Source organism: Drosophila serrata, unplaced genomic scaffold, assembly GCF_035046125.1.
Source record: "Drosophila serrata isolate PLE 108 unplaced genomic scaffold, ASM3504612v1 contig_66, whole genome shotgun sequence".
Classification (NCBI taxonomy): domain Eukaryota; kingdom Metazoa; phylum Arthropoda; class Insecta; order Diptera; family Drosophilidae; genus Drosophila; species Drosophila serrata.
The window spans coordinates 557,072-582,380 of record NW_028256964.1 but is presented as its reverse complement, the minus strand read 5'-3'; the positions used below and the strand labels follow the sequence as shown (position 1 = coordinate 582,380).

The following is a 25,309-nucleotide window of genomic DNA, read 5'->3' as shown; positions in this document are numbered from 1 at the left end:
ATACACTACCGTCCACCCGCAGGACTGGCATCTAAACACACCACCAGCCGACAAAACACACACAACAAACCCCCCACACACAGCAACACTAACAAGAACAACAACATCCTGGCTGCAGTTGTAGAGGTGACGATAAAAAAGAGCGCGAATCCTGCGCGTGAGCAAGAGAGAAGGAGCGAAGAAGGGTCAGGGGTGGGCACCGAAAACCTCAGGCAAGGAGCCTGAGGTGTACGGAGGACCCGACTCTATATGGCAATTTAGTGTGTCGGTACATTAAGATTAGGTTAGGGCTGACCCTAACCGCAAAACCGTGTGTATGCCTTTGGCTGAATCAAAAAAAAAAACTAAAAAAGAAATTGAATTAAAGCCAAGAAAACGCGGAAAATGTATGCGAATAACACATATAACTCATACGCAGCGTGGGACGATCTAAACTGACTTGTAAGTGGCAAGCAAACAGGGCTGCGCCATATCGATTTATACTTAGAACTCGATTTTCTGTCCTTTTTAATTGAGTAAACATTTATGCGTTTATAATTATTATTATTATTTTGTATTTATTTGATAAATATTAAACGAGTTTGATGGTCGAGTCTTTGCGATGAATCAACTTTCACTTGAAAACACTTGGAAACGCGTTCGTTTATTTTTGTGCCTTGTGCGCGCGAACCCGTGACACAATAAAACGCAAGGCGGCGGGGTTTCCACAAAGGAAAAGTGCAGCCGATTGCATTTGCTGCCGCACAGCCCATTCTGGAGGTCACCTCCTCCGCGGGCAACAACAACAATAACAAGAAAGTGTGTGTATTGTGTGGGCTTGCCAAAGGGGTACTGGCTGGGAGCAGGAGGAGCAGGATGGAAGGTAACCACTAACCGTTCAATGTGTCTGCGGTGCACATGCACATGCACATGCGATTAACACCCGCCGCATCCACAATTGCAGCCACCTGGCGGCGTGTGGCGTATCTTCTCTACTGACCCGACCCGTCCCGTCCGCTCCGCTTTTATGCCCGAGCCAAGGGCTTCGGCTCGTGGCTCTCGCCTCTCGGCTCTTTTGGGAGCCGGCATGGCCTTAGTACTCATACTCCCTCTCCCACTCACTCTCCCTCTCCCTTGCACTCGATGGTACTAGTTGGTCTAACTATGCTTGTGTGTGCTTGCGAGCGGAGAATAAAAGGAGAGCTGTACTATAGTGAGCGAGGGAGTGAGAGAAAGCGAGAGAGAGAGAGTGTGCAGCTCTCTTGTTTGAGCAAAAAAAAAAAACATTACATTTGCCATTTTGGGAAAAAAAACAAATTTGTTAAGAGTCTTTATATAGCAAAAGGTTTATCGATAGATAGGCATATCTAGACAAAGGTTCATGATCAGGGTCTGCACAATCGATAAGGTTTAATTCAAAAGGGATTATTTTGTATTTATATATGAGTTTTAAGCATAAATACTAATTTTTATATAGAAACTAGTGGATATTTTATTTAATTAGGATATATAACATAGTAGTTTTTATTTTAATATAATTTTAAGCAACGGTTCTAATCCTAATTATGTTTAAATACTGCACTCAGCCCAGAAAAATAAATTTTATGGAACAATTAATATTAATAAAATGAAAACAAACGAAATTACAACTAAAACTCCTCTCTAAAAGGAATTTCCAATAAAGTAGAATCCAAAGTATCTTTACTCAGACCCAAAGAATTATGTTTTGGCATACAGACACCTTGAATCCGACGAAATCCTTGACGGCAAACGCATTCGGGATTAAAGCAAAAGCTTGCCGCAGGACAATTCCTGTCTGAAGGACATTTAATCATAGTACAACTAACCACTTCATTAGGCTGACAATCTACGCCCATTACCCGGTAATGGTCATCTGAAATCTAAGATTTACTAAGGTTTATATAATATATAGATTTGGGGAAACTAAAATATTAACCGTTGAAGAGAATGCTTGGTACATAAAACCGAGTAGAAAAATATGCAACACTAAAAAGTTAATAAACATTGCGATACTAAGAACTACAAAGGTTCTGTGACTTTATATTACTGATACCGCTTAGCCATATCTAATATGATTAAGTGATGGCATTAACTAAATATAATTTTTATATGCATTACTGATGCATATTAAATGAATAAGAGAAACATCTATAAGCTTCTAATCAACTTTCCAATACCCTACTTGCATTTAAATATAACTATTACTTAAAGACAAAATTTCTATATTACGTATACGCAATATTATTTTTACATGCATCACAAATTGTTTTTAATTTAAGAAAATGTATTTAAAAAACATTAAAAAGCTACAAAAATATAAATATATCACTTGAAGAAAATTTTCTATATTACGTATACGTAATATTAATTTCAGAACACTAATTGTTTTTAATTGAAATTAACAAAATGAGTTTAAGAAATGTTTACAAACTACAAAATAACCAAATGAATTTAACATGAATGAATTTTAAAAAAATAACTTTTACTTAAAAATAAATTTTTATATTACGTATACGCAATATTAATTTATTGCAAAATTGGTTTAAATTGAACAAAATGAATATGAGAAACATTTCTAAACTATTAATCAGTCTTCTAATAGCCGGCTTGCATTTCATTATAAGTATACTTTTAATGTATTTGTCATATTACGTATACGTATTATTAATTTCTCACATTACGTATACGCCATGTTTGACAGAAAAAAGTAACCGGAAGCGAGATCTAAGCCACTTTTAAACACATTTTCCACACCATTTACTGCCTCTAAACACATCAAGGGCACACGTGTGTCCTCTTGGCATAAAGGGTAACACATCTCCCCCACATCCTGCAGACTCCACAGGGGGTTCATATGATTTGCAAATATGCAGGCCAAGTCGGACAGCAGCAGCAGCAGTAACAAAAACAATAACAACAACGAACGTTTGCAACCAAAACAAAGATGCTGCGCTCCTGACACTGAAAACCCGCACACAAGGCCAATCGACGAAATCAGGCCACGCACACGAATTCCGGCACGGTGGCGACGATGACGATGACGATGAGGATGGCGATGACGTAGCGATGCGATGCTTCCGGCAAACCAAAGCCTACCACACCAAAAGGCCGGCCGGCTTCCCCAGGCCAACACACATTCAACCATTTCCAGTTAGCTCCTCTTCAGAAGCTCAGAGAAAAGTGCACTCAATGGTGCACAGAGAGAAATTTAAGTGGGTTTGGATTGATTATAAAAAAATGATTAAAAATAGGAGGATAGAAATAAATGGGTCTCTAATAATAAAAAGGCACTACATTTTATCGATTTTTTAGTATAATTTGTCAAGTATTTTATAAAGAAATACTACATACTAAATACTAAAGTTAACAATCCCCTCTCAGTGTAATGCAATCCATCCACTGCGAGTAAACACCGAGGACTATCACACTCCTGAATCGGAGAGCGAGAGTGTTGGCGCCAGGAGTTGGCCAAAACGGCGGGTGGTTTGGCAAGGATATGGGAATAGGTGGCAGGAGGCAAGTGCAACTCTCCTGTGCGCATGTGAGGCTGCTATTCTTGTCGGCACTTGTGTGTGCGTGGCCACCTCGGTGGCTTTCCAGGCATTGCCTTTACCAACACCATTCACCATCGTCGTGGTCGTGATGGTTGCAGCGGTGGAATGTAGCAGGAATGGGATTGGGAGTGGGTTTCGAGGATGCAGTAAAGTCGGCGCATTTTTGCCGCACTTTGCCGGTCAATTCCCAGTCTCAGACAGCTGAATGTGTTACAAGTGGCACACAAAGGTACTGTGAAACCTGGATTATTATAAATTCAATTTTTTCGGGATTGGGGTTACTAAAAAAAACAATTTCTTAAGGTTTTTTCAGTGTACTTAATCAGTTTAATAGTTAATTAAGGCTTAGGGATAACGTAATGAATTTTAAATAGTTGAAAAAAATTTCCTAGACAGCTGCAAATTTACAATATATATATATATATATTGAAGTGAAAGACTAATTTCCAAACATATAAAGTGTATAAGTAATTATGGTCAGTAAAAAACTATGATCAGTAATTAACCATGATAAGTAAGTATCAAAGAACACTAAGTAACTATGATCAGTAAGTAACTATGAGCAAGTAATAACTATGATCAGTAATTAAGTATGAGTAGTAGTAGTCACTATCACTATCACTACAGATGTGAACACTAGGTACCCCTAGGACAGACTGAGGCGCGCGCGACCTCAGCGCCTCTATTTATAGTCCCCGAGGAGAGAGGAGCAGAGAAAGTGAGTGTGAGTGCGTGGGAGAGAAGGAGGTGCCTCTAGAGATATACATAGAGCGAGAGACAAAGAGAGAGAGGGGGAGAGGCAGAGAGACAGAGATAAACAGCGAGCTTAACTATGAGCAGTAATTAACTCTGATAAGTAATTAACTCTGATAACTCTGATAAACAATGACTTGCAAATTTTGTACCACAACACGTTTCTGAGACCTGGCCGGCAGCAGTCACTTCGTTCCGGGGATGTTAGAACAAGTTGAGAATCATATGCACAGATGTGCGAAATTTGTTTTGAAACAAATTTAAGCTATTTGAAGGAAACTATGTAGTTATTGTTCTATATAATTTTACTACTATATAAGTCGGAGCATGGCAAATCGGTGGACTATATATATACATATATATATTTATATATATAGCTGCCGTAGGAACGATCGGAAAATTTTAAGAAAACTAATTATAACTTTTCAAGTTTTCAACAGATTTTCATCAAATTTGATTCATAGCCATTATATATTAATCTAGAATTTTATGTAAAAATTTATGAAAATCGGACTACTATATTATATAGCTGCCATACAAAAGATCGTTAAAAAAATTGAGAAAAAAGCAAAACTTTGAATGTAAGACTGTAAATATAAAATGTTACATATATGTAAGGTGAATAAAACGAAAGCAGGCATTCCCTTATTTTTTTTAACATAAATATATATATTTATATTTTATAATGGTGTCCAAAGGTTCTTAGATATATTAATCTTTATTTATATCCTTCAAATTCCTTGGGATATTTACAAGAAAAATCCTTATCCTTAACAAATCGTTGGGATATTTACAATAAAACCCTTTTTATTATGTAATTTCCGGTATATTTATACCCTTGCAGGGTATTATAATTTCAGTCAGAAGTTTGCAACGCAGTGAAGGAGGCACATCCGACTATATAAAGTATATATATTCTTGATCAGGATCAACAGCCGAGTCGATCTACCCATGTCCGTCTGTCCGTCTGTCCGTCTGTCCGTCTGCCCGTCTGTCCTTCTGTCCGTCTGTCCGTCTGTCCGTCTGTCCGTTTCTACGCAAACTAGTCTCTCAGTTTTGAAGCTATCTGAATGAAACTTTGTAGTTAGCCTTCTATATACTCTCACTCGTATATATGTCGGAACGGGCCGGATCGGACGACTATATCATATAGCTGCCATAGGAATGATCGTAAAATTTTTACAAAAAAATTTTTAACTTTTTCAGTTTTCAATAGAATTGGATCAAATTTAAGATATAGCCATTTTACTATACTCTACAATTTTGTGTAAAATTTTATGAAAATCGGACCAATATATCATATAGCTCCCATAGGAACGATCGAGAAATTAATACAATTAAATTTATAACTTTTTTAGTTTTCAGCTGATTTTCATCAAATTTAAGGTATAGCTATTTTATATTAGTCTTAAATTTTTTGTCAAATTTTATGAAAATCGAACGACTATATCTTATAGGTGCCATACAAACGATCGTTTGATGTAGAGGAAAAATGCAAATCTGTGAATGTAAAACTGCAAATATAATATGTATAGGTGAATGAAATGAAAGCAGGTATTATTATTCATTGTTTTTTAACACAAATATATATAATTTATATTGTATGGATTCCTATTCATAGAAGTTCTATCTGCAAGGGTATATAAACTTCGGCGTGCCGAAGTTAGCTTTCTTTCTTGTTTTTATTAATTTCTAGAAATAAATAAATAAATAATTTTAGAAACCCTTACGAAGGTGTCTAAAAGTACCCTTAGATATTTTAATTCTTATTTACGCCCCATTTAAATAATTTTCCAACCACTGTGCAACCACAACGTCATTGTCATTGGCAGTTCTAGTGGGCCGTAATCGTGTCCGTGTCCTGTTCCGTATCCGTGTCTGTGACCGTGACCATTTACCCCGCCAATTCGGCAAAAGACGAACTGTGAGGCTGAGTGCAAGTCGCGGCTCGCAGCTCGCAGGACACCCACAATTGCCCACAGATTTGCAACACACAGCCCTCGCAGCAGTGTGTGTGTGTGTGTGGGTGTGTGGGTGTTCGTCGTGAAAGTGAAACTGCGACGCACGGCAGAGCCGGAGTTTTGCAGCCGGAGCAATATTCCGCTGTATTCCGGAGTCGCCGAAATGCCATATTCGTGGCCGTGGCCGTGGCCGTGGCCATGACCCGTCGTCATCGTCGTCGTATCTGTATCCTGTTTTCTGTATTCCGTGTTTTGTATTTCGGTGCCCCGACACACACACACACACACACACACACACACACCACGCACGTACACAAGAGTTTTCGGGGGAAATTCGGAAACGCGGTCACATGGATGTCGATGACGTTGTGCCGCCGGAGTCAACATTGCAATGCAGCCGCAAATTAAATACCTGATTTATTGCCCAAAATGTGTGTGTGTGTTTAAGTCAAGAGGATTTGCTTATTTAAGGTGAGCCTCTTATTTTTACCTGAAGTGTTTATAAATATTTGTCTCACTTGGATAATATTCAATAAAATAATAATAAATGTGTAGCGTTAAATTTATAAAAAAAATTAATGGAATATTTGATGTCTTCTAGTTGAGAGAAATATTTACAAAATGTTAATCCAACTTTTTAAATATAGATAAAATGATTTAAAAGATTTGTATTGTGTGTTACTTGTCATGAAAATTAATTCTTATGTTAAATTATAGTTTAAGACACCTTCAAACCAATTTAAATACACGAGTATTTATATTGACAGGTATAATTTTTTAATTATTATTATTATTCCTATGACCAATATTAAAAATAGGGATTAGTAAGTTTTTATTTAAAGAAATCTCAGCTTAGACGAGTAGTTAGGCATCTTTTTTAATCAGAAAATATTTTATTTAAAAGTTAAAATGTTTATTTTGAATAAGATTAGCAAATGTGAAGCTTGTTTTAAACCAAAACTACTTTATAAACACATTTTCAGATTTATTCAAAGCAGATCTGTTATTTTATTTAACTAAAAAACCTCAATTAAGCTCTTAGTTAGACTTAAAATATATTTATTTATATAAGCAGTGTGGTTAAAATTTAACGACTAACCCCTATAAGAAAACCTTACATTTATATATTTATTTAAACAGATTAAAATCAACTCACTTAATATAATAATAATAAGTACTAAAATTAGATATTTCCTTGATATTTCTTGTTTGTTGATCGATAAATTCCTTTAAATAATATTGTACAAATGAACACAAAATCCTGAATACAAATTCCTCTGCATATTGCATACTTCTGGGCGTCAAACAATATAGCACTAATTGCTTCACTAATTTGTCTGTACTCAAATGCGACTATGTGTACTCACAAGGTTTTTCAATTTGCTCCCGGCACTGTTTTCACATTTTCCAGCTCTGTGTTGTTCTTTTTCGTATTTTTTTTTTTTTTTTTTTGAGGGAAAACACACAATGGAGACACACTTTAGAGACACTCTCGGAAGAAGACACGTTTTCTTGCAAAACTGTTGACGTTAAGTCGCGTGAAAGTAAAAACGCGACGAAATTCGCAGCTCGGCAACAAATACCAATGCAAAATGAGTGTGTTTGTGTGTGATTTAGGGGGCGTAACACCGCATTCAGATTCAATACAAATTCAATGCGATGCAATGCGATTTCAGACGAAACAAGGCAATGCGGATTCAACCGGATGACGTAGTGTCGACGGTGGCGTTATAAAGTTAACTGATTGGAAAGTGCGTTCGTCCGGCGCCTAAAATTGTGTGTAGAGTTTGGTGACGAAGAGCTCCGATACACGGACGAAACTGGCAAAAATATACCAATACTAACGGCAGTCTGTGTGTGTGTGAATGTGTGTGTGTGAAAGGACTAGCAGTTTGGCCAAATGTTTGCCGGCGGCAGACAATTATTTACTCTTTAAATTGCCGACAATGCGACAAGCACACACAAACGAACATATATATATATACATATATATGGACATATATATATATACTCCACCCGCTCTGGCAGCACCTATACCGGCGCCTCGCTTTCGCTTTTGTGTTTGTTCTCTCGCCGGCCAAATACCACTCTCTCCAAACTTTAAGGTGCTCTCTCTCTCTGTCTCACTCGGATGCTGTACTCTCACGTTCGGCTTGGTGTTCTCTCTCGGTCTGGCTCTCTTCGTTTCATTGCATTTTGCCGATGTCGATGTCCTGTTAGTTAATTTGAGCGCGCGCCGTCAGGTATGCAACAGTTTTTTCAAACGCACTTTTTAATAGGCATTTTTGTTACTCTTTCCCCACACCCCCGAGCCTCTAGAGATCCTAATAAAACCCATTAAAATACTGCAGTACATAAGAAGTTTACACAAGTGCTATGTACTTATGTGATTTATATGCATGTGCAGCTAAAAGCACTCTTTGTTTAGCTTAAAGGACGGACACACACAAATCATTTCGTTTGTTTATTTCAATTTTAGTTTGGGTTTTTTGAAGGGGAGCCTGAACTCTAGTTTGGATGATGATATACATATGTATTGGAAAATACATAGGTGAAAGAGTATGGGAAATTATATTTCAGTTTGATTTATTTTTATCATCATGTAAGATGGGGGATTTCTTAAGAAACTGCATTGCAGATGTATCTTTAGCAGATAAATAAGGCTTTACTTTTAAAAGGTTCTCTAGTTAACGCCTTAAACGTTTATTTAAGTTAAGGAAAATGTTGTTCTTATTGGAAAAAATATACTTATTATTTAAAAAAGGTTCTTAGGCAAATAAAAAGGTCGTAAGGAACTACTATTATTATTTATTTGATTATTTTATAATATTTAATTAATATGTCAAAAGAAGCCTTATATACTCCTGGTTTTTTCTACTCAAACTAAATATAATAATGAATCAAATTTCAATGATTTATTGCTCTAATAATATCAGAACCAATTTCTAAAATTCTAAAAAATCATATACTTTATTTAACAGGTTAGATAATTTAATTTTCTTAAGCTTTCTTGTATTGCTTAGGAAGTTAAGAGTTAAACCCAAGAGCATAACTTTCTTAAGGTTTCTCTAATCATTTTAATTTAGTTATTTCTATTTAAGTTATTTATTAAACGTGGCACAGATCTTTATATTTTAAATATTATTCAATTTCAGCCTTATTTTAAGGCAACATTTTTAATTCTATCAATTTTATCAACTTTATTAACTTTCTACTTAAATCCCATTTTCTAATATTGTTCCAATCACTTTAAAGTTCCAATTTCCAGACAATTTCCATAAAATCAATACCCTTATGTGCAAAGAAATACAAAAAAATAGGGGCACAGGACCGACTTTTGTCTAAGGGCCACACCACTTGTCCATCTGTGTATGTGTGTGTGTGTGTGTGTGTGTGTGTGTGTTTGTACAGATTTGTGCCAACTGCAAAAATGGAGCAACTGAAGTGCAGCCCAATAGAAACTAAATCTAAACAACACCGGAACACCCCAGCAAGGTCACAACCGACACCCCTTTCGAATAGACCAAAATACGGGGAACCGAAAACTAACCAAAAACTAAAAGTGAATCCGAGCCAAACGAATCGGAGTGGACGGGACTTTTTGGTACGTTGGTATGAGGGGGGTGCCATGGGGGTGCTCTGCCGAGCGCCAAAAATTCATTCATAAAATTCTAAAACGCGCTAAAATCTAAAATTCTAAACAAACCACTCGGCTGTCGGCCGAATGTGGGTAGTATGTAGATATCCTAAAGGATAACTCATACGCCGTGTGGTCCATACGGTCCTCTATGTTCCCTTTTTTGTGTGGGTGTAGGTGTGTGTGTGTGTGTGTTACGCGTAAAAAAGCACACACAATTTTGGTGATGTTACAGTCGAAATACTTGAGTTAACACCTTGACAAAGTAATAAAAAGGGTTAAAAAAAGTGTCTTAGGTTTTAAATTATGTTTAAATCAAGCTTTTACTATGTGGAAAGTTATTTTGGTCTTTGAAATTGTTGAAAATATAAAGAAATTAAAGGATTTTGATCTGTAAAATATAAATTTTTACGTTATTTACCTCTTAATTTATTATTTAGTGTCAGAGTAGCAAAGACTAATAATTAAATAATAAAATAACTAAATAATTTAAATTCTTTTTAAAATAGGATTAGAAAATACTTATTAAGGAGTAAAATTCTGTTTAAAATGGGAATAGAAAATACTTATTTAAAAATTGAAATAAGAATGCTGAAAACTAGTTAATGTTGAAAACAAATCTGTTAATCTATACTTTCTGCAAAATAGTACAAATTTCTAGTCTTCAAGAAAGTTTTGTTTCCAATGTGATAAATATATGTAAATTAAAATACAACTTAAAATTTAAATAAAATATAAGTAAAAATCCATTAAATCTGTGCTTACTAAAATATAGTATACTTACTTATTTAAAATATAGTATAATATTTGCCCAATAGTTATTGTTTTTCCCACAGAAGTTTGACTGTACTTAAAAGCCTAAGGTATAAAGAGATACCCCTCTGGGGTTCCTGGGCTCTCTTACTATTTCCCTCGTGGCCAGGATACCTCCTTGGGAATAGGATACTGTCGCCCCCCCCTTTGGTATGAGAGTCTCCTGAACTCCTCTGTGAGATGCTCTAAATGTATGTTACTTGTTCAAAATCCAGAACTCTTAAAACCAAGCCAAAGGAAACATTTTGCGCACAACTGTACCGACAGGCAGGCAGGCAGGCAAAGCAGGCTGGTCAGCCATTTTGTTATTATTTTTAGCAGACGACTGCAAGCAAAATCAAACTAAAAAATGGGCATTTTATGTATACATATATTATAAAATATGTATATAGAGAGATTTATATAATAAAAAAACACACACTTTTACATAAACGAGCACAAATGCAATTTGTTTGTATGTCCTGTGTGCAAATTCGTATGTAGAAGTTTTGTAGTATCCTAAGGCCTATCAGGATATGTCAGCGTGTGTGTGTGTGTGTGACTGCGTTTTTCTGCATCGAGTGTGTGCATGTGTGTGTGTGTGTGTGTGTGTGCTGACATCACCTACCTAACTTCATGGCGAAGTGCAACAAACTCTGCTCTACACACAAAAACGCCGCCCAGCAAAATGCAATCAAATGGCAAAAATTTTGCCAGACTGCAGGCAGCAACAGCAGCAGCAACAACAATAAAAGCAACAGCAACAAATGTTGTTGCAACAACTGCAACTGCAGTCTCTCGTCTGCCGCAAAGGCCATTCTGTGGAGGAGGGGGTAGGACAGTGGGGTGGGTGTTGCATGTGGGTGCTGTTGCAGGCCAGACACTGGCCATAAAACAGCAAAAACAAACTGCATGTGAAACATTTTAGTTGCATTTTCTATATGGAATATGTCTATTAGGGTGGACTAAGGATTTAAGGAATAAAATATATATTTTTATTATATTATATATTTTATATAATGTATTTCATAAAATTAGACAAGAAAACTGTTTTAAAAACTTCAGCAAATCTCCTGAAGGAAGAAACAAATTTGCAATATTTATTTTATGCTATATTTAGACATAATATTATTATTTTAATAATAATATATATAAATAAAATATTATTTTTATACTTAATATGCATAATTCAAATACTATGTTTGTATATAATATATATTTAATAAAAATGTATTTAATTATTTAAAAATATATGTTCGTAATTTGTAATCATATTTACTTAATATCTGCATTTTAAAGTAAATATATTTATAATGTACGTGTAATAATCTTGTATTAAACATCTATTTATAGAAATTTAATATCTAAAGATGTATTTAATAAAATTTTTGGCAAATATTGTCCTATAATACAAATTTGTCCAAGACAAAATACTGTTATACGTGACGTATACGTAATATTCATGTTTTTCATACTCAGAAACTTATCAGAATCCCTTAATTTACAGAAATTAATTTACAAATACTTTAAGATATAATCTAAACTCTCTAAGAAATATGATGAGAAAACAAATAATAAATTCCTGATGCTTTATACCCCGTCATCCATGGCGTATGAGTAATTTCAATACATTACTCATACGTCCAGTATATTTTCTCTATTTAAAAAGTTCACAAATTTTCTAATTTAAACCCACCAAGGTCCACCCTATGGTACATATAAATACAAAAGTGTGGCCCAAACGTTTCTATATGTACGAGTGTGGGTGCATAATCCATGTGCATACATTTATACATATATAAATGTACAAAATCAACCCTTAGCTTTTGACTAGCCGCTCAAAAAAACACACACACTGCATGCGTATGTGTGTGCGTGTGTGTGTGTGTATAAAATAAATTTCATTTAAATTAAAATAAATAAAACTCGTCCCCAAAAAACCCCGATGGCAGCCACCCAAAAACAAGAACTTAGACAAAGCGCAGACACATCCATAATAGTCACAAAACCGAACCACCCCAACTCTTGATTTCCAGGGAACGGACAGCAGGATGAAAACTGGTTGTCTGGACATCGTTCGATGAAGAAAAGGCTTTCATTAGGCAACTCCAACTGCAGTCTATGCATTTTAATTGATTGCCAGTCATCTCTCCCTCTTTATTTTTGAGCAAAATTCCATTAATCTTTGGTCATATTTGGTTGGCAATTGAGTCTAGTGCCATTAAGTGTGCAAGGCCGTAATCTTTCTGCACGAATTGAAAGTTTCACAAAAGGCAATCCAAAAAAGCTGATTAAGAAATCACTTACGCGAAGCAGTTGCTTTATTAGATGTCATGGATAAATTTTTAATTAAATAAATAGTAAATAAATTAATTGCTTGCTTAATGGGTTTTTAATTAGTTTATTCTTTGGAGAAATTGATGGGTATTAAGGGGATTTAATTAGTTTTGTATTCCTTTTAATTGGTAAAAGGATTTTACTAAACCGTTAAGGTATATAAAACTTATGAGTTATAGAACTAAATAAGCAATATAACATTTAATATAAAAAGTTAATGAAAAAGAACAGAATTAAGCTGCGAATTAAGCTGCATTATATTACGTATATATTATAAAAACTAGCATAAAATATAATATACTTATATATACACTTTATATTTATATACACATTATATCTATTTATACAGAATAATTATATATACAATAAATTTTGATATATATTTATGACATATTTATGTTTTGAATGACTATATTTTGATTGTATTCTCTTTGGTGTAGAACTATTTATATCCCTCTAGACTTAAAATCTACAATTAAGTCTGCAAAAAGCTATTAACTCAAGGAAATTGATTAGGATAATTACAAATTTCTCACTTTATAGAAATTTTAAATATATTTTAATTAGGTTTATTATAAGAACAAGTTCTAAATAGTTATTTAAGCACAAAAACCACATCTTAAAACAGCTACTTCTTTAAAAATCATACCACTACCTGCCTTTGCTTTGTGCCACATGGCACTGTCACATTTCGCACATTTATCCCGGAAGACAGAAGCCTGGATGGTACCTCAACATCAACCTCAACCACGCCACCACCACCATCTCCACCATCTCCACCATTACCACCATTACCACCACCACCACCACCGCCATCATGAACCCACCCACCAGTAACTGGCTACGAAGACGGAGGCAAACATTAACCAAACAAACGGCAGCGGTGACGGTGGCCAAAAGGGAACACGTCCTCGACCTAGTTCAATGGCAATGTCATTGTGCCACATTATCGCCGGCGACGTCGTCGTCCTCTGCCAGCTTGGCCTTGGCCGGAGTGAAGTTGTGTGAAGCTGCAGGGAGAAACGAGGACGAGCGCATGAGTCGAGGCCACGGCCACGGCCACGAACATGGCCAAAGTGGCACACGGCAGGCAGGCAGGCACACCAGCCCCACCCCCAGCCCATTCATGCACCTAACCACCACTTAGCCATCCACCAAACAAAACGAGCCACCATGAGCCACCCGAGCCACCATGAGCCAACCCATTCCAGGATCACCCCCACTTTCATCTGGCGGAAGCGAGACACAACAGCAACAGCGATGCTGCAACGATGCAGGCACAGAAACCGAAACTGAATCAGCGGGAGGAAGCAGGAAGCAGGAACAGCTACACACTGACAAAAAAAATAGTAAAGAAATTAAGGGAAATTATGCAGAAAATCTAAGAGAGTTCTAGAATATTTTAGAGGGTCCTGGAGATTTTAGGAAAAAATGAAGAAGGTTTTATGAGTAGTCTCTTTAAAAACAATTATATTTTTAACTGTTATAATCAGTTTAAATATTTTTAATGACTCTCTTAATTAATCCATTAATTCTTGACCTTATTTATTAAATTTTATGATAGTTATGCCTATTAATTTTGAAACAAAAAAAATACTTAAGGGTACAGTTCATTCCTTTAGTATTTATTTATTTCTTCATTTATCTTCTTTCTGTATAAAAAGTATAAGATTTTTTAAAGATTAGTTCCTTATTTTACATTTTCCAATTTTATTTGACTGTGACAATAAAATTATTATTTTAATTTTTATTTTTTTTTTAAATCTTGATTACTTTTTTGATTATTTTTTACTGAAAGACATAAGAAAAACAAAAGTTTGAGTACCTTTTACCTATTAAGCCTTAATTTAAATACTTCTATATTGAAAAATTATATTTTTACACCTAATTTTGGTATATATATATTTTAGTATTTAATTATATTTTTTTCTCCCTGTAAAAGCCGACAGTGGCGACGCAATCCTTGCACTTGTGCAGGCCGCGAGGCGAGCTCTGGAAGGGCGTTGGAGTGGGCATGGTTGGGTGGGTGGGAGTGGTGCTCGGCAGAAGGACTCTCAGCCACACCGCTAAGCCCGGCAACCAATCCGCCGCCAGCAGAGCAGCAGCCTTGACGCATCCTCAGTCCCGTTTATTGTTGCAGTTGCAAGGACCCCGGCTGTAGGCAGGTTTCCTCCCACCATGTGCCGGCGGGTCCTTGGGTGGGGTCGGTCGGTAGGTCCCTGGGTCCTGCTCGGTCCTCGTCCATGCACTCCAAAGGGGCGCCAAGCTGCAGTGGCGTCGAGCAGCAGACTCTCCCCCGAACCACAAAGCTACTCCCACCTCGAACTCCTCTCCCACCGTTCTCTCCTCATTTCGGTTGAACTCGGACTCGAACTCTCTGTTTTCGACTTTTGCTCTCTATCCATGGGACTCTCAGGTCCTCTCATTCGCTCCATTTTAAAGTGTCTCTCCCTCTCTCTCCCTCTAACGTTGGGCTTACTCAACAGTTGCATGTTAGCTACAGTGGAGAGTTCTATAAACTGTTTGTAGAACCAGCGAGTACTATGCTAGGTATTGGAGAGTTGCAAGTTGTTTTGAAATCCACAAAATGGAATTTATGTAGATGCCAAATATTTAAAAAACAAAACTCAAATAAATATTTGGTTTCATAAAAAAACAATTAATAATGGATTTAAATTGTGATAAATTTAATTGCCCAATGTACTTGAAATGTATTTGATTGGGTATTGAATTCTGCACTTAAAAATATATTATTTTGAATAGATTTAAAATAAAATATTACTTTTTAAGGTCAGAAAAGATTTGTATATTTATACCCTAAAGTGTATTATAATTTTTTCAGAGGCATAAAACGCAGTAAAGGAGTCATTTCCGACCCAATAAATTATATATATTCTTGATCAGCATGAACAGGAGAATCTAACTAGCAATGTCCGGTTAGAAAAAATTTTTAGAAATTTTTTTAAAATTTTAAAAGGGGTTAAAATCGTAAAAATTTTCAAAAATTGCCAAAAAAAATTTAAATTTTAAAAAACTTTGAATGGAGTATGTAGATTTATCACCCTAACCAAAACTAACATTGGAAAGCTTTCCGAATTAAAATTTATGCATTTTTGGCTAAGTTTGAACAATTTTAAATGCTGTCTCTTAATTAAGTTCCAACCCAAAAATATATATAGAGTTCGGCTCGGCGTGGTAAGCTTCCTTTTTTGTTTAAATTAATGTTTTATTCATATAAAACCTTTTATATTTTATAATAATTAAAATAAATATTAAATACAATTATTAATGAAGTATTCAATGAGTCAGGTATAGGAAAGACCGGGTCGAAATCAGATTTGTTTTTTAAAAGGATTAACCACTGCGGTTCCTGCGACTCCTGTTCCTCTTGATTTTCCTGATCTTCTTGGGGCGATGGATCTTCCTTTTATAGTGGACAACATGCTTCTTCTTGCCCGACGAGGATGATGAGGACTCTGTGGTGGTAGTGGTTGAGTCCGAGGAGGAAGCCGTCGTAGTGGTGGTATCAGAGGACGAGGATGCTGCTGTCGTGGTGGTGGTTCCCGAAGAGGCTTCTGTTGTGGTTGTGGAACTGGCTGCACTCGATAGGCTCACAAGGACACAGGCCACGGAGGCTAAAAGGAGCAAGGCGCAAGTGTACTTCATGTCTTTGGTTTGATAGTTGGATGGGATCAACTGATGCTGCTATGGTTCAAAGCTGGCACTATTTATACCTCTTAAAAGGAAAAGCTGAGCAAATATCTGATATCTGATGTGGGCTTATCCAGATCAGCGTGAGAACTTTACGTGTTTCCATATGATATAACTTTAAAACTAGGCCAATCTAATAGACTGCTTTTAAAGTAAATATTATCATTAGAAAAAGGCAATAGGACAAACTAGATTCTACATATAAGTTATAATGGTTATTTTTATAATATAATCAGCTTCGAAGTCTTTTTTACTGTTAGAAGAATACTTCAAAATATAATTTAGGCATAAAATATTATATAATTAGCAATGAGGCTTCATTATATCTGAACTTACACATATATCTTAGTATTTTAGTATATTATATTTAATCTAAATTTGTTCAAAATTCCTAATCTTTTGACTTAAGTATAACTGCACTGTAAATTTATTTAATTTATTTATTTTTAAATAATGACTCCCTGTGACATTGTATTTGCAATGATCTATTAATAATATAAGAAAGTGCGTGTATAAATATAAACAGCTGAAATATCAAAATAGCATCCATATGGTTCCAGACACAACATTATACTACCAAAAATAAATGTCTTCAATGTTTGAACAACTGTCTTGTGGTAGGCATAGGTTTTTTGCCAATTGGTATTTGATTAGCCCGGTTTTTGAGTTATATTTGCCTATCTGGATCACCTGGCATTCTGATAAGGTAAAATTCTCACGCTAATGTGGATAAACCCGGCTTGGTAAGGGGTATAAATAGTGCCAGCTTTGAACCATAGCAGCATCAGTTGATCCCAACCAACTATCAAACCAAAGACATGAAGTACACTTGCGCCTTGCTCCTTCTAGCCTCCTTGGCCTGTGTCCTTGTGAGCCTATCGAGTGCAGCCAGTTCCACAACCACAACGGAAGCCTCTTCGGGAACCACCACGACGACAGCAGCATCCTCTTCCTCTGACACCACCACCACCACGGCTTCCTCCTCGGACTCAACCACTACCACCACAGAGTCCTCATCATCCTCGTCGGGCAAGAAGAAGCATGTTGTCCACTATAAAAGGAAGATCCATCGCCCCAAGAAGGTCAGGAAAATCAAGAGGAACAGGAGTCGCAGGAACCGCAGTGGTTAATCTTCAAAACAGCACACAACCGATCCTTACCCGGCTTTCCTGATACCTGACTTTGTAAACTCATCTCATTAGCATCATCTATAGTTATATTTGTTATGTTCATTACTAAACTGTTATTAATTTTAAATAAATAGAATATAATGCAATTTCAAGTCTCAAGTCAATTTTATTCGCTATTCCTTATATATAAATAAGTTCCTAAACACAAAATGTCGGTTCATAAAGACACCAACTTGTTGGTGATAAAGAATCGGGTTATTATGCGGATCTGGTTTTAAAAGCGTTTACCTAATGCCGCTGAATAAAAGTACCTGATGTCATGTATCGACACAAACAACAAACGGCAAAAGTCTTGCCGAAGAGTACTAAAAACGATGCCATGAATAAGGCCAATAGGTCACGCGAGTACACATTCACACACATTCATCGGCGTTGTAAGGTCCGAAGAATGGGTCGTAAATCAAGGGAACAGGTTCCCCATCTCTCTCTCTCTCTCTCCCTCTCTCTCATCCACCTGTGACGCGTGCTTCATAACACGGTCCCCTGAGCCGCTAACTACTTCTCTTAACAGTGCCAATAAATGGTGTTTAATTGTTGGTGTTGTCTTTCTCCGTCATTACAGAATCCGTTTGGCGACATACTCACACCGAAGAGAAAGAGAAAAGGCTGAAGCTGAGAAGGTGCAAAGAGAGAGCGTGAAGGGGAGAGATCGTGTTGCATGCATTTCTAGTGGTGCCGGTCTAGCTATAACTCGCTAAATTTAGCTATTTTTTCTTGAATTAAATCTGAACATGAGAGGAAGCTACCTTCGGGTATATAGACACTTGCAGATCGCAAATAGATCATGAATAATTAATATAATATATGCTTCTATGTAAAAAACAAGAAACTCATGCCTATTTTCGTAACATATACATACAATATTTACAGTTTTTCTTTTAAAATTTTACATTCACAATTTTTAATTCTCCTTATTTAACATTAAACCATTGTTTTTATGGCAACTTTATGATATAGTCGTCAGATTTTTATAAAATGAAATCGGAAATTCTGAAATATTAACAAAAAGCAACATCTCTGAGTAGATGAAAATATAATGAAAAAATATCAAAATTCATGTATTTGTTTTGTAATTTTTTCCCGATTGTTCCTATAACAGCAATATGATATAGTAATCATATTTTTATTAAATTATAATCCTAGAATAACTCAAAAGGCTATATTTCAGTTTTGGTGAGAATATGCTGGAAAATGTATAATTTTTTAAACCAAATTTTCCTATCGTTCCTTTTGCAGCTATATTATATAGGCAAACGATCCGGTCTGTTCCAACTTATATACGTGTGAGTGTATATAGAAGACTAACTGCAAAGTTTCATTCAGATATCTTTAACTTTTAGGGACCAGTTTGCATGTAATCAGAAATATATAATTTATTATGGAGATTTAATATATTATATATATAATTTGAAAACCGTATATAAACTATTCATAATTTATATAAAATAATCGTACAAACATTATATTTCATATTTTGCCGATACTTAATGTATACGGATACGCAATATATACAAATACATATATACATTAAGTATTGGCTAAATATGAAATATTTATGAAATAATTTTATGTTATATCTAAATAAGAGGAAGTATTGCCTATTCCATACAACATTTTAATTTATGTTAACTTTCTGCTTTGTTTATCCCCCGATCTATATATCTACTTTCCTATTCATTTAGAGACCAGTTTGCATATAATCATAAAGATATATATTATTATAGATATTTAATATATATATAATTTAAAAACAATATATAAACTATTCATAATATATATTAAATAATCGTACATATGTACATATATATTTCATATTTTGCCGATAGTTATTGTATACGGATACGCCATATATACGAATACGTATGTACATATATGTATATATATATATATATATACATTGTATCGGCAAAATATGAAATATTTATGAAATAGTTTTATGTAATATCTAAATAAGAGGAAGTATTGCCAATTCCATACATTTTAATTCAGTTTGCATATAATAATAAAGTTATATATTATTATAGATTTTTAATATACATATAATTTAAAAACAATATATATAAACTATTCAAATTATATATTAAATAATCGTACATACATATATATTTCATATTTTGCCGATATTTAATGTATACGTATACGTATATGTATATATATATATATTTACATTAAGTATCGGCAAAATATGAAATATTTTTATGTAATATCTAAAGAAGAAGTTATGCCTATTACATACAACATTTTATTTTATGTTTCCTTTCTGCCTTGTTTATATTTGAAAACTGTTTATAAACTATTCAATAATATTTATAATACTTAATGTTTACGAATAACTATTTACATATATATATATATATATATATATATATATATATATATATATATATACATTAAGTATCGCCAAAATATAACATATTTTTATGTAATAAGACGAAGTAATGCGTATTACATATAACATTTAATTCATATTTATTTCCCCCTTTCTTTATCCCCCGATCTAGTTACTTTCCTATTCAAAACCCCGGCATCACTGGGCCATCTCTCTGCTGGCAAAACGGGAAATGGGTTAAGAATCAAGGTGCAGACGGAGAGCCCGAGGAAAGAACGAGGAAAAGAGACAGGGCTCCAATCGCAGCAGCCGGACCACATTCCGGGCGCAGGCAGCGACGCCGGTATAAGCAGCAGCAGCGCAGAGGCAGCGGACGCAACAGAGGCAGCGGCAGAGGTGAACCATCGCGGTTCCATGCGAACATTGTGTCAGAGATCTTTGGACGTGCAGGTTTAAACCAAGAAGCGAAAGATATAGATATCGCGCTACTATATCCGACAACCGTGTGTGCTGTGTGCGCGTATGTGAGTGTATTTGTGGGAATATTTCGGCAACGAAACTTTCTTCATCAGCTGGCTGCCTGCCGTCTGTAATTTGTATGCAAATATAAATCGCCAAAGAAGGCGCAGACAGAAGAGGAAGAGGAAGCAACCGGACAAGTGAACAACTGTAGAAAGTGCAAAACTGGTTTGTTACCTTAGTTTTTTTTTTAGCAGCAGCAAGGCCCACGAACGTGGCAAAATAAAATAAAAAGAAAACAAACCAAAACATAAAAGAAACAAGAAGTGATTTCTTAATTATCTCATATTTATATATGTGTGTGTGTGTGTGTGTGTTAGTCGATCGCTAATTGATATGTGAAAGTGAAGGGAAGAAGCAGAGTATGAAAACAATGCGAGGAAGAAATGCCCGCTAAATTCCAATGAGCAAATCGCACGCCTAAAACAATAATAAAAAACACCATGTCTGCCACCTACACCAACACAATTACGCAGCGCCGCAAGACGACCAAGTTAAAGCAGCAGCACCACCAACAACAACAACAACAGCAACAGCAACCATGGGGCAGCGATCTGAGCGAGCCAAACGAAAGACTTCACTTTCGCAGCCGTTCAACAAACTCGACAAAGACAGCAACACCGCCACCAACAACAACAACAACAATAACGCAAGCATTAGCGGCAGCTGCAAACTCACCTTCACCAGTGTGCTGTAACGGTGGTTTAACGCTGCTCAACTGCTGCGTCGACGTCAACTGCCATTTGAATGCGCCGCTGCGCGGCAGCGTCAGCCGGCATTCATCGCAGACGGCAACGCCAACGCCAACGCCGACGCCAAAACAAGCCTCCCCCTCGCCCACCACCGATCGTTCTCGCTCGGTCTCACGTTCGCCGTCTCGTTTGCGTTCTTCCTATAAAAAACACAAGAGCGTTGCAGCAGCAGCAAGAGCAGCTGATAAAGAGAATAAAACAACAGCAGTTACACCGCCATTTACCGTTAGCTTGAGCATCGATCTCTTTAGCTGGACTCTCTTTCTGTTGGCCTTCGGCACGCGTTTCTACAAGTTGGCAACACCGCCGCACATTGTGTGAGTAAAAGAAAGCAAAGCAAAACGTAATAGTCAACCATTAAATATAAATTTAATTCTTAATTTTGAAATCATAAATAGCATTTAGAGACATTGATAATATAATGTAATAATTAGTTACTTAAAATAAAACATTATACAGCTGATTGGTAATCCAATATACCCCTTGAATACAGGGTATAAAAACAGAGAAATGGGGCCATTAACTAAATTGGTTTCTCAAGAGAAGAGAAGAGTTTTTGCCACACTCTTAACATTTCATTCTTAAGAGTTTATTTAAAATACAGGTCAATATTATTATGCATCTTTGTTGCCATTAAGAGATCATAATAGTAAATTTCATCTTCTTACAGATATGAGTCCTCAGTCAGCTTTCCCTATTTTCTTATCATAATTTAGACACGGAACTCGGGAAGATGAGAACTTGCTAGACGAGATCTCTAGTCTGACTAGAAATATATGAAAGAAATAGGTATATATGTATGTACATATGTTTATGTTCTTATATGCACTGCAACCAAGTTTGGTATGGGATCAAGTTTATTTTTGGTTTTAAGCCGCACCCTTATGCTCCCACTATGATATTTAGGAGAAAATACTAACTAGAATTATATATAGTCAACAAAAAAGCTTTAAAACTAGTATTTATTGATTGTCAATAACATTTAGCAATCGATTTTATACATCAAATATGGGTTGAATTTGCTAACATGTTTCAGATTTCAAATAACTCTTAATGTGTTATTTTAAAATGCACATAATTAAGTTATCTGATCAGGAATTAATATATATAATGTTGATATATTAATAATACAATATTAGTTAAAAGTGTATCTATTCCGATAATGATTCTAATTATATAAGAATTGAAATTAAGTTATTTTGAACACAATTACCATATTTGATATTTAATAGGAGGTTCTGCAGCACTTAAAGCTCTTATCTATTATCAGATATTTTCCCTCAAATCATAAATATTTAAATCCATTTAATTAATTATTAATAACATTTAATTTTCCCTCCACAGCTTCGATGAACTTCATTATGGAAAGTACATTTCGTTGTATATGCGCAACATTTTCTTCTTTGACCAACATCCGCCGCTGGGAAAACAATTGATTGCTGGGTTGGTTAGCCTGGCTGGCTATGATGGCAACTATACATTTTCCCGGATCGGAGCATCCTACTCGCCCCAAATGCCCATATTCTGGTTTCGATTTCTACCGGCTCTATGTGGTAGTCTCCTCGCCCCCGCTGTCTACAAACTGCTGCAGGAGGCGAAGCTAAGTCGCTGGGCATCGGCCATTGGTGGTCTCCTTGTGGTTCTGGATAACTCTCTGCTGACCCAATCCCGGTTTGTGTTGATGGAATCGATGCTATTGCTGAGTAGTACCCTGGGCATAGCCTGTCTGCTTCGCTTCCAAAGATGTCGCCTGGGAAGTGTCCAGTGGCTGCTCAGTGGAGCAGGAGCAGCTGTGCTTTTGGGTGCAGCGGGTTCTATTAAGTACATAGGATTCCTGGCTTTGGGATTGGCTTTCTATTTGTTATGTCGACACCTGTGGCAGCTGCTCTTTGATGCACAATTAACGAGTGAGTTTAAAACTACCTTGTCAACGTTGCGTATACGTAATATTACCTCTCATATTACGTATACGCCACGTGGTCTTAAGGATTTCATATAATTCTTGTTCATTTCACCCATTTTCAGATCGTCAACTGTGGATGCACGCCCTAGGTCGCTTGTTCATCTTCGTTGGCATACCATTGGCAGTCTACATAGGTGTATTCTATGCCCATTTCCTTGCACTTTACAAGGCAGGACCACACGATAGCATCATGACCAGCGCCTTTCAGGCCTCACTGGAAGGTGGCCTGGCATCAATCACCCGAGGACAACCATTGGCCGTGGTCCATGGTTCCCAGATCACACTACGTCACACCCATGGACGCACCTGCTGGCTGCACTCACATGCAGCAGTATATCCCGTGCGTTACCCAGACAAGAGGGGCTCCTCGCACCAACAGCAAGTAACCTGTTACTCCTTCAAGGATGTAAACAATTGGTGGCTAGTGAAACGACCAAACAAGGAGAATCTTGTGGTGGGAAATAAGCCTGATGTTATAAGGCACGGCGATGTCATTCAGTTGGTGCATGGAATCACAAGCAGAGCTCTTAACTCTCACGATGTGGCTGCTCCGATGACCCCTCAATGCCAGGAGGTTAGCTGTTACATTGACTACGAGATCAAAATGGCCGGTGAACTGCTGTGGCGTGTGGAGATTCTAAATAGAGCCACCGAGGGCAACAAGTGGCATGCCATCAAATCACAAATCAGGCTTGTACACGAGTCCACGGGAGCAGCACTCAAGTTCACTGGTCGCCAATTACCGGATTGGGGCTTCAATCAGCACGAAGTGGTGGCGGATCGCGAGAAGAGTCAGGAGGATACCATTTGGAATGTTGAAGAGCATCGCTATACGCAGAGTGAGTAGAGAGAAATTATATATTTAAATGGATGATTTTTAAAGTACTTTCAATTTCTCAGCTGAGGATCACCGGGAAAGGGAACGCCAACTAATGACCGCCGAGATGATACCCACAAAGAAGACACGTCTATCCTTCTGGGAAAAGTTAATCGAACTGCAGGCCAAGATGCTCATTCAATCAAAGAGTGTGCCCAGCCACATGTATAGCTCAATGCCGCACGAATGGCCGCTGATGGACAAGGGCATTGCCTACTGGGTGGACTCGGAGTCCAGTGCCCAGATTTATCTGCTGGGAAACTTAGTCATCTGGTACTCGGCCACTGCTGCACTTTTCTTTTACGCCCTTTTACTGGCCTTCTATGCTATACGTCGTCGACGTTTGTGCTTTGATATCTCGGAATCGGAGTGGCAGCGCTTCCTCATAGCCGGTGATACCTTCTTTGTGGGTTACCTGATGCACTATCTGCCCTACTTCTTTGTGGATCGCACTTTGTTCCTGCACAACTACTTGCCAGCCTTTGTGTTTAAACTGCTTCTCTTGTGCTTTGTCATCGAACATGTGGATTATCTGCTACGATTGATCTGCACTGGACGTTGGATTAACATTGTGCGAGCTTATCGCCTGGGCATAATCCTGTGGCTCCTGACTGTTTTATCTATTTTTGTCAAATTCATGCCGTTGAGTTATGGAGCACGACAGATGACCACAAATGAGGTGCGAGATTTACGCTGGAAGGATACCTGGGATTTTGTGTTACACAAGAATCGCGCCCTGCACTGAGCGAAAATAAGAAGCCACACTTGCCATCCCCGCGGCCAGAGAAAGAGAGAGAAAAAAAGTGCAATGAATGATGTACAATAGACTAGGAGACGTAGCTAAAGTTGAACTAGTGCTAAGCCATAAATTATTTGACATGTGAACATACTCATTTTGCAAGACCAATTAAAGCAAATTATTTATTTATTTAAA

General features: G+C 36.6%; 5 protein-coding genes across 9 annotated transcripts in view; 2 read left to right on the top strand and 3 right to left on the bottom strand.

Moving 5' to 3' along the window:
• Positions 1 to 8,010, bottom strand: part of LOC110181268 (uncharacterized) — a 10,846-nt gene extending 2,836 nt beyond the window's left edge. Inside the window, exon 1 of one of the 3 annotated variants that reach the window (XM_086837576.1) lies at positions 7,636 to 8,010. The gene's annotated coding sequence lies outside the window, so the exon portion shown is untranslated. Of the gene's footprint in view, positions 1 to 439; positions 834 to 874; positions 983 to 7,635 lie in introns of those variants that run through there. The other 2 variants (XM_020948977.2, XM_086837573.1) reach the window with 2 other exon arrangements.
• On the top strand, positions 210 to 25,309 carry rt (Protein O-mannosyltransferase rt). 3 transcript variants are annotated; one of them, XM_086837479.1, is made up of 5 exons: positions 210 to 441; positions 20,437 to 21,852; positions 22,880 to 23,442; positions 23,561 to 24,337; positions 24,399 to 25,309. In XM_086837479.1, exons 2-5 carry the CDS (start codon positions 21,227 to 21,229, stop codon positions 25,118 to 25,120), a joined length of 2,688 nt encoding a protein of 895 aa, XP_086693605.1. In that variant the 5' UTR covers positions 210 to 441; positions 20,437 to 21,226; the 3' UTR covers positions 25,121 to 25,309. The 3 variants fall into 3 exon arrangements, with proteins under 3 accessions (XP_086693605.1, XP_086693611.1, XP_020804597.2); XM_086837485.1 differs by lacking the exon at positions 210 to 441 and adding an exon at positions 15,877 to 15,970; XM_020948938.2 differs by lacking the exon at positions 210 to 441 and having other exon boundaries at positions 20,687 to 20,788; positions 20,978 to 21,852.
• LOC147644918 (uncharacterized) lies at positions 1,579 to 2,031 on the bottom strand. Its single transcript, XM_086837638.1, has 2 exons — positions 1,937 to 2,031; positions 1,579 to 1,880 (listed from the first exon to the last, which is right to left on the bottom strand). Exons 1-2 carry the CDS (start codon positions 2,003 to 2,005, stop codon positions 1,629 to 1,631), a joined length of 321 nt encoding a protein of 106 aa, XP_086693764.1. The 5' UTR covers positions 2,006 to 2,031; the 3' UTR covers positions 1,579 to 1,628.
• LOC110181285 (uncharacterized) lies at positions 16,389 to 16,731 on the bottom strand. The gene has a single exon (XM_020949008.2). It carries the CDS (start codon positions 16,698 to 16,700, stop codon positions 16,389 to 16,391), a length of 312 nt encoding a protein of 103 aa, XP_020804667.2. The 5' UTR covers positions 16,701 to 16,731.
• On the top strand, positions 17,564 to 17,875 carry LOC110181284 (uncharacterized). Its single transcript, XM_020949007.2, has one exon. It carries the CDS (start codon positions 17,564 to 17,566, stop codon positions 17,873 to 17,875), a length of 312 nt encoding a protein of 103 aa, XP_020804666.2.

Excerpts from the sequence above, each read along its gene's own strand:
- LOC147644918 (XM_086837638.1), bottom strand. The coding sequence starts at position 2,005 with ATGTTTATTAACTTTTTAGTGTTGCATATTTTTCTACTCGGTTTTATG. Across the intron at positions 1,881-1,936 it reads ACCAAGCATTCTCTTCAACG|ATTTCAGATGACCATTACCG; the intron begins GTTAATATTTTA and ends AGTAAATCTTAG.
- LOC110181285 (XM_020949008.2), bottom strand. The coding sequence starts at position 16,700 with ATGAAGTACACTTGCGCCTTGCTCCTTTTAGCCTCCGTGGCCTGTGTC.
- LOC110181284 (XM_020949007.2), top strand. The coding sequence starts at position 17,564 with ATGAAGTACACTTGCGCCTTGCTCCTTCTAGCCTCCTTGGCCTGTGTC.
- rt (XM_086837479.1), top strand. The coding sequence starts at position 21,227 with ATGTCTGCCACCTACACCAACACAATTACGCAGCGCCGCAAGACGACC. Across the intron at positions 21,853-22,879 it reads GCAACACCGCCGCACATTGT|CTTCGATGAACTTCATTATG; the intron begins GTGAGTAAAAGA and ends TTCCCTCCACAG. Across the intron at positions 23,443-23,560 it reads CTTTGATGCACAATTAACGA|ATCGTCAACTGTGGATGCAC; the intron begins GTGAGTTTAAAA and ends ACCCATTTTCAG.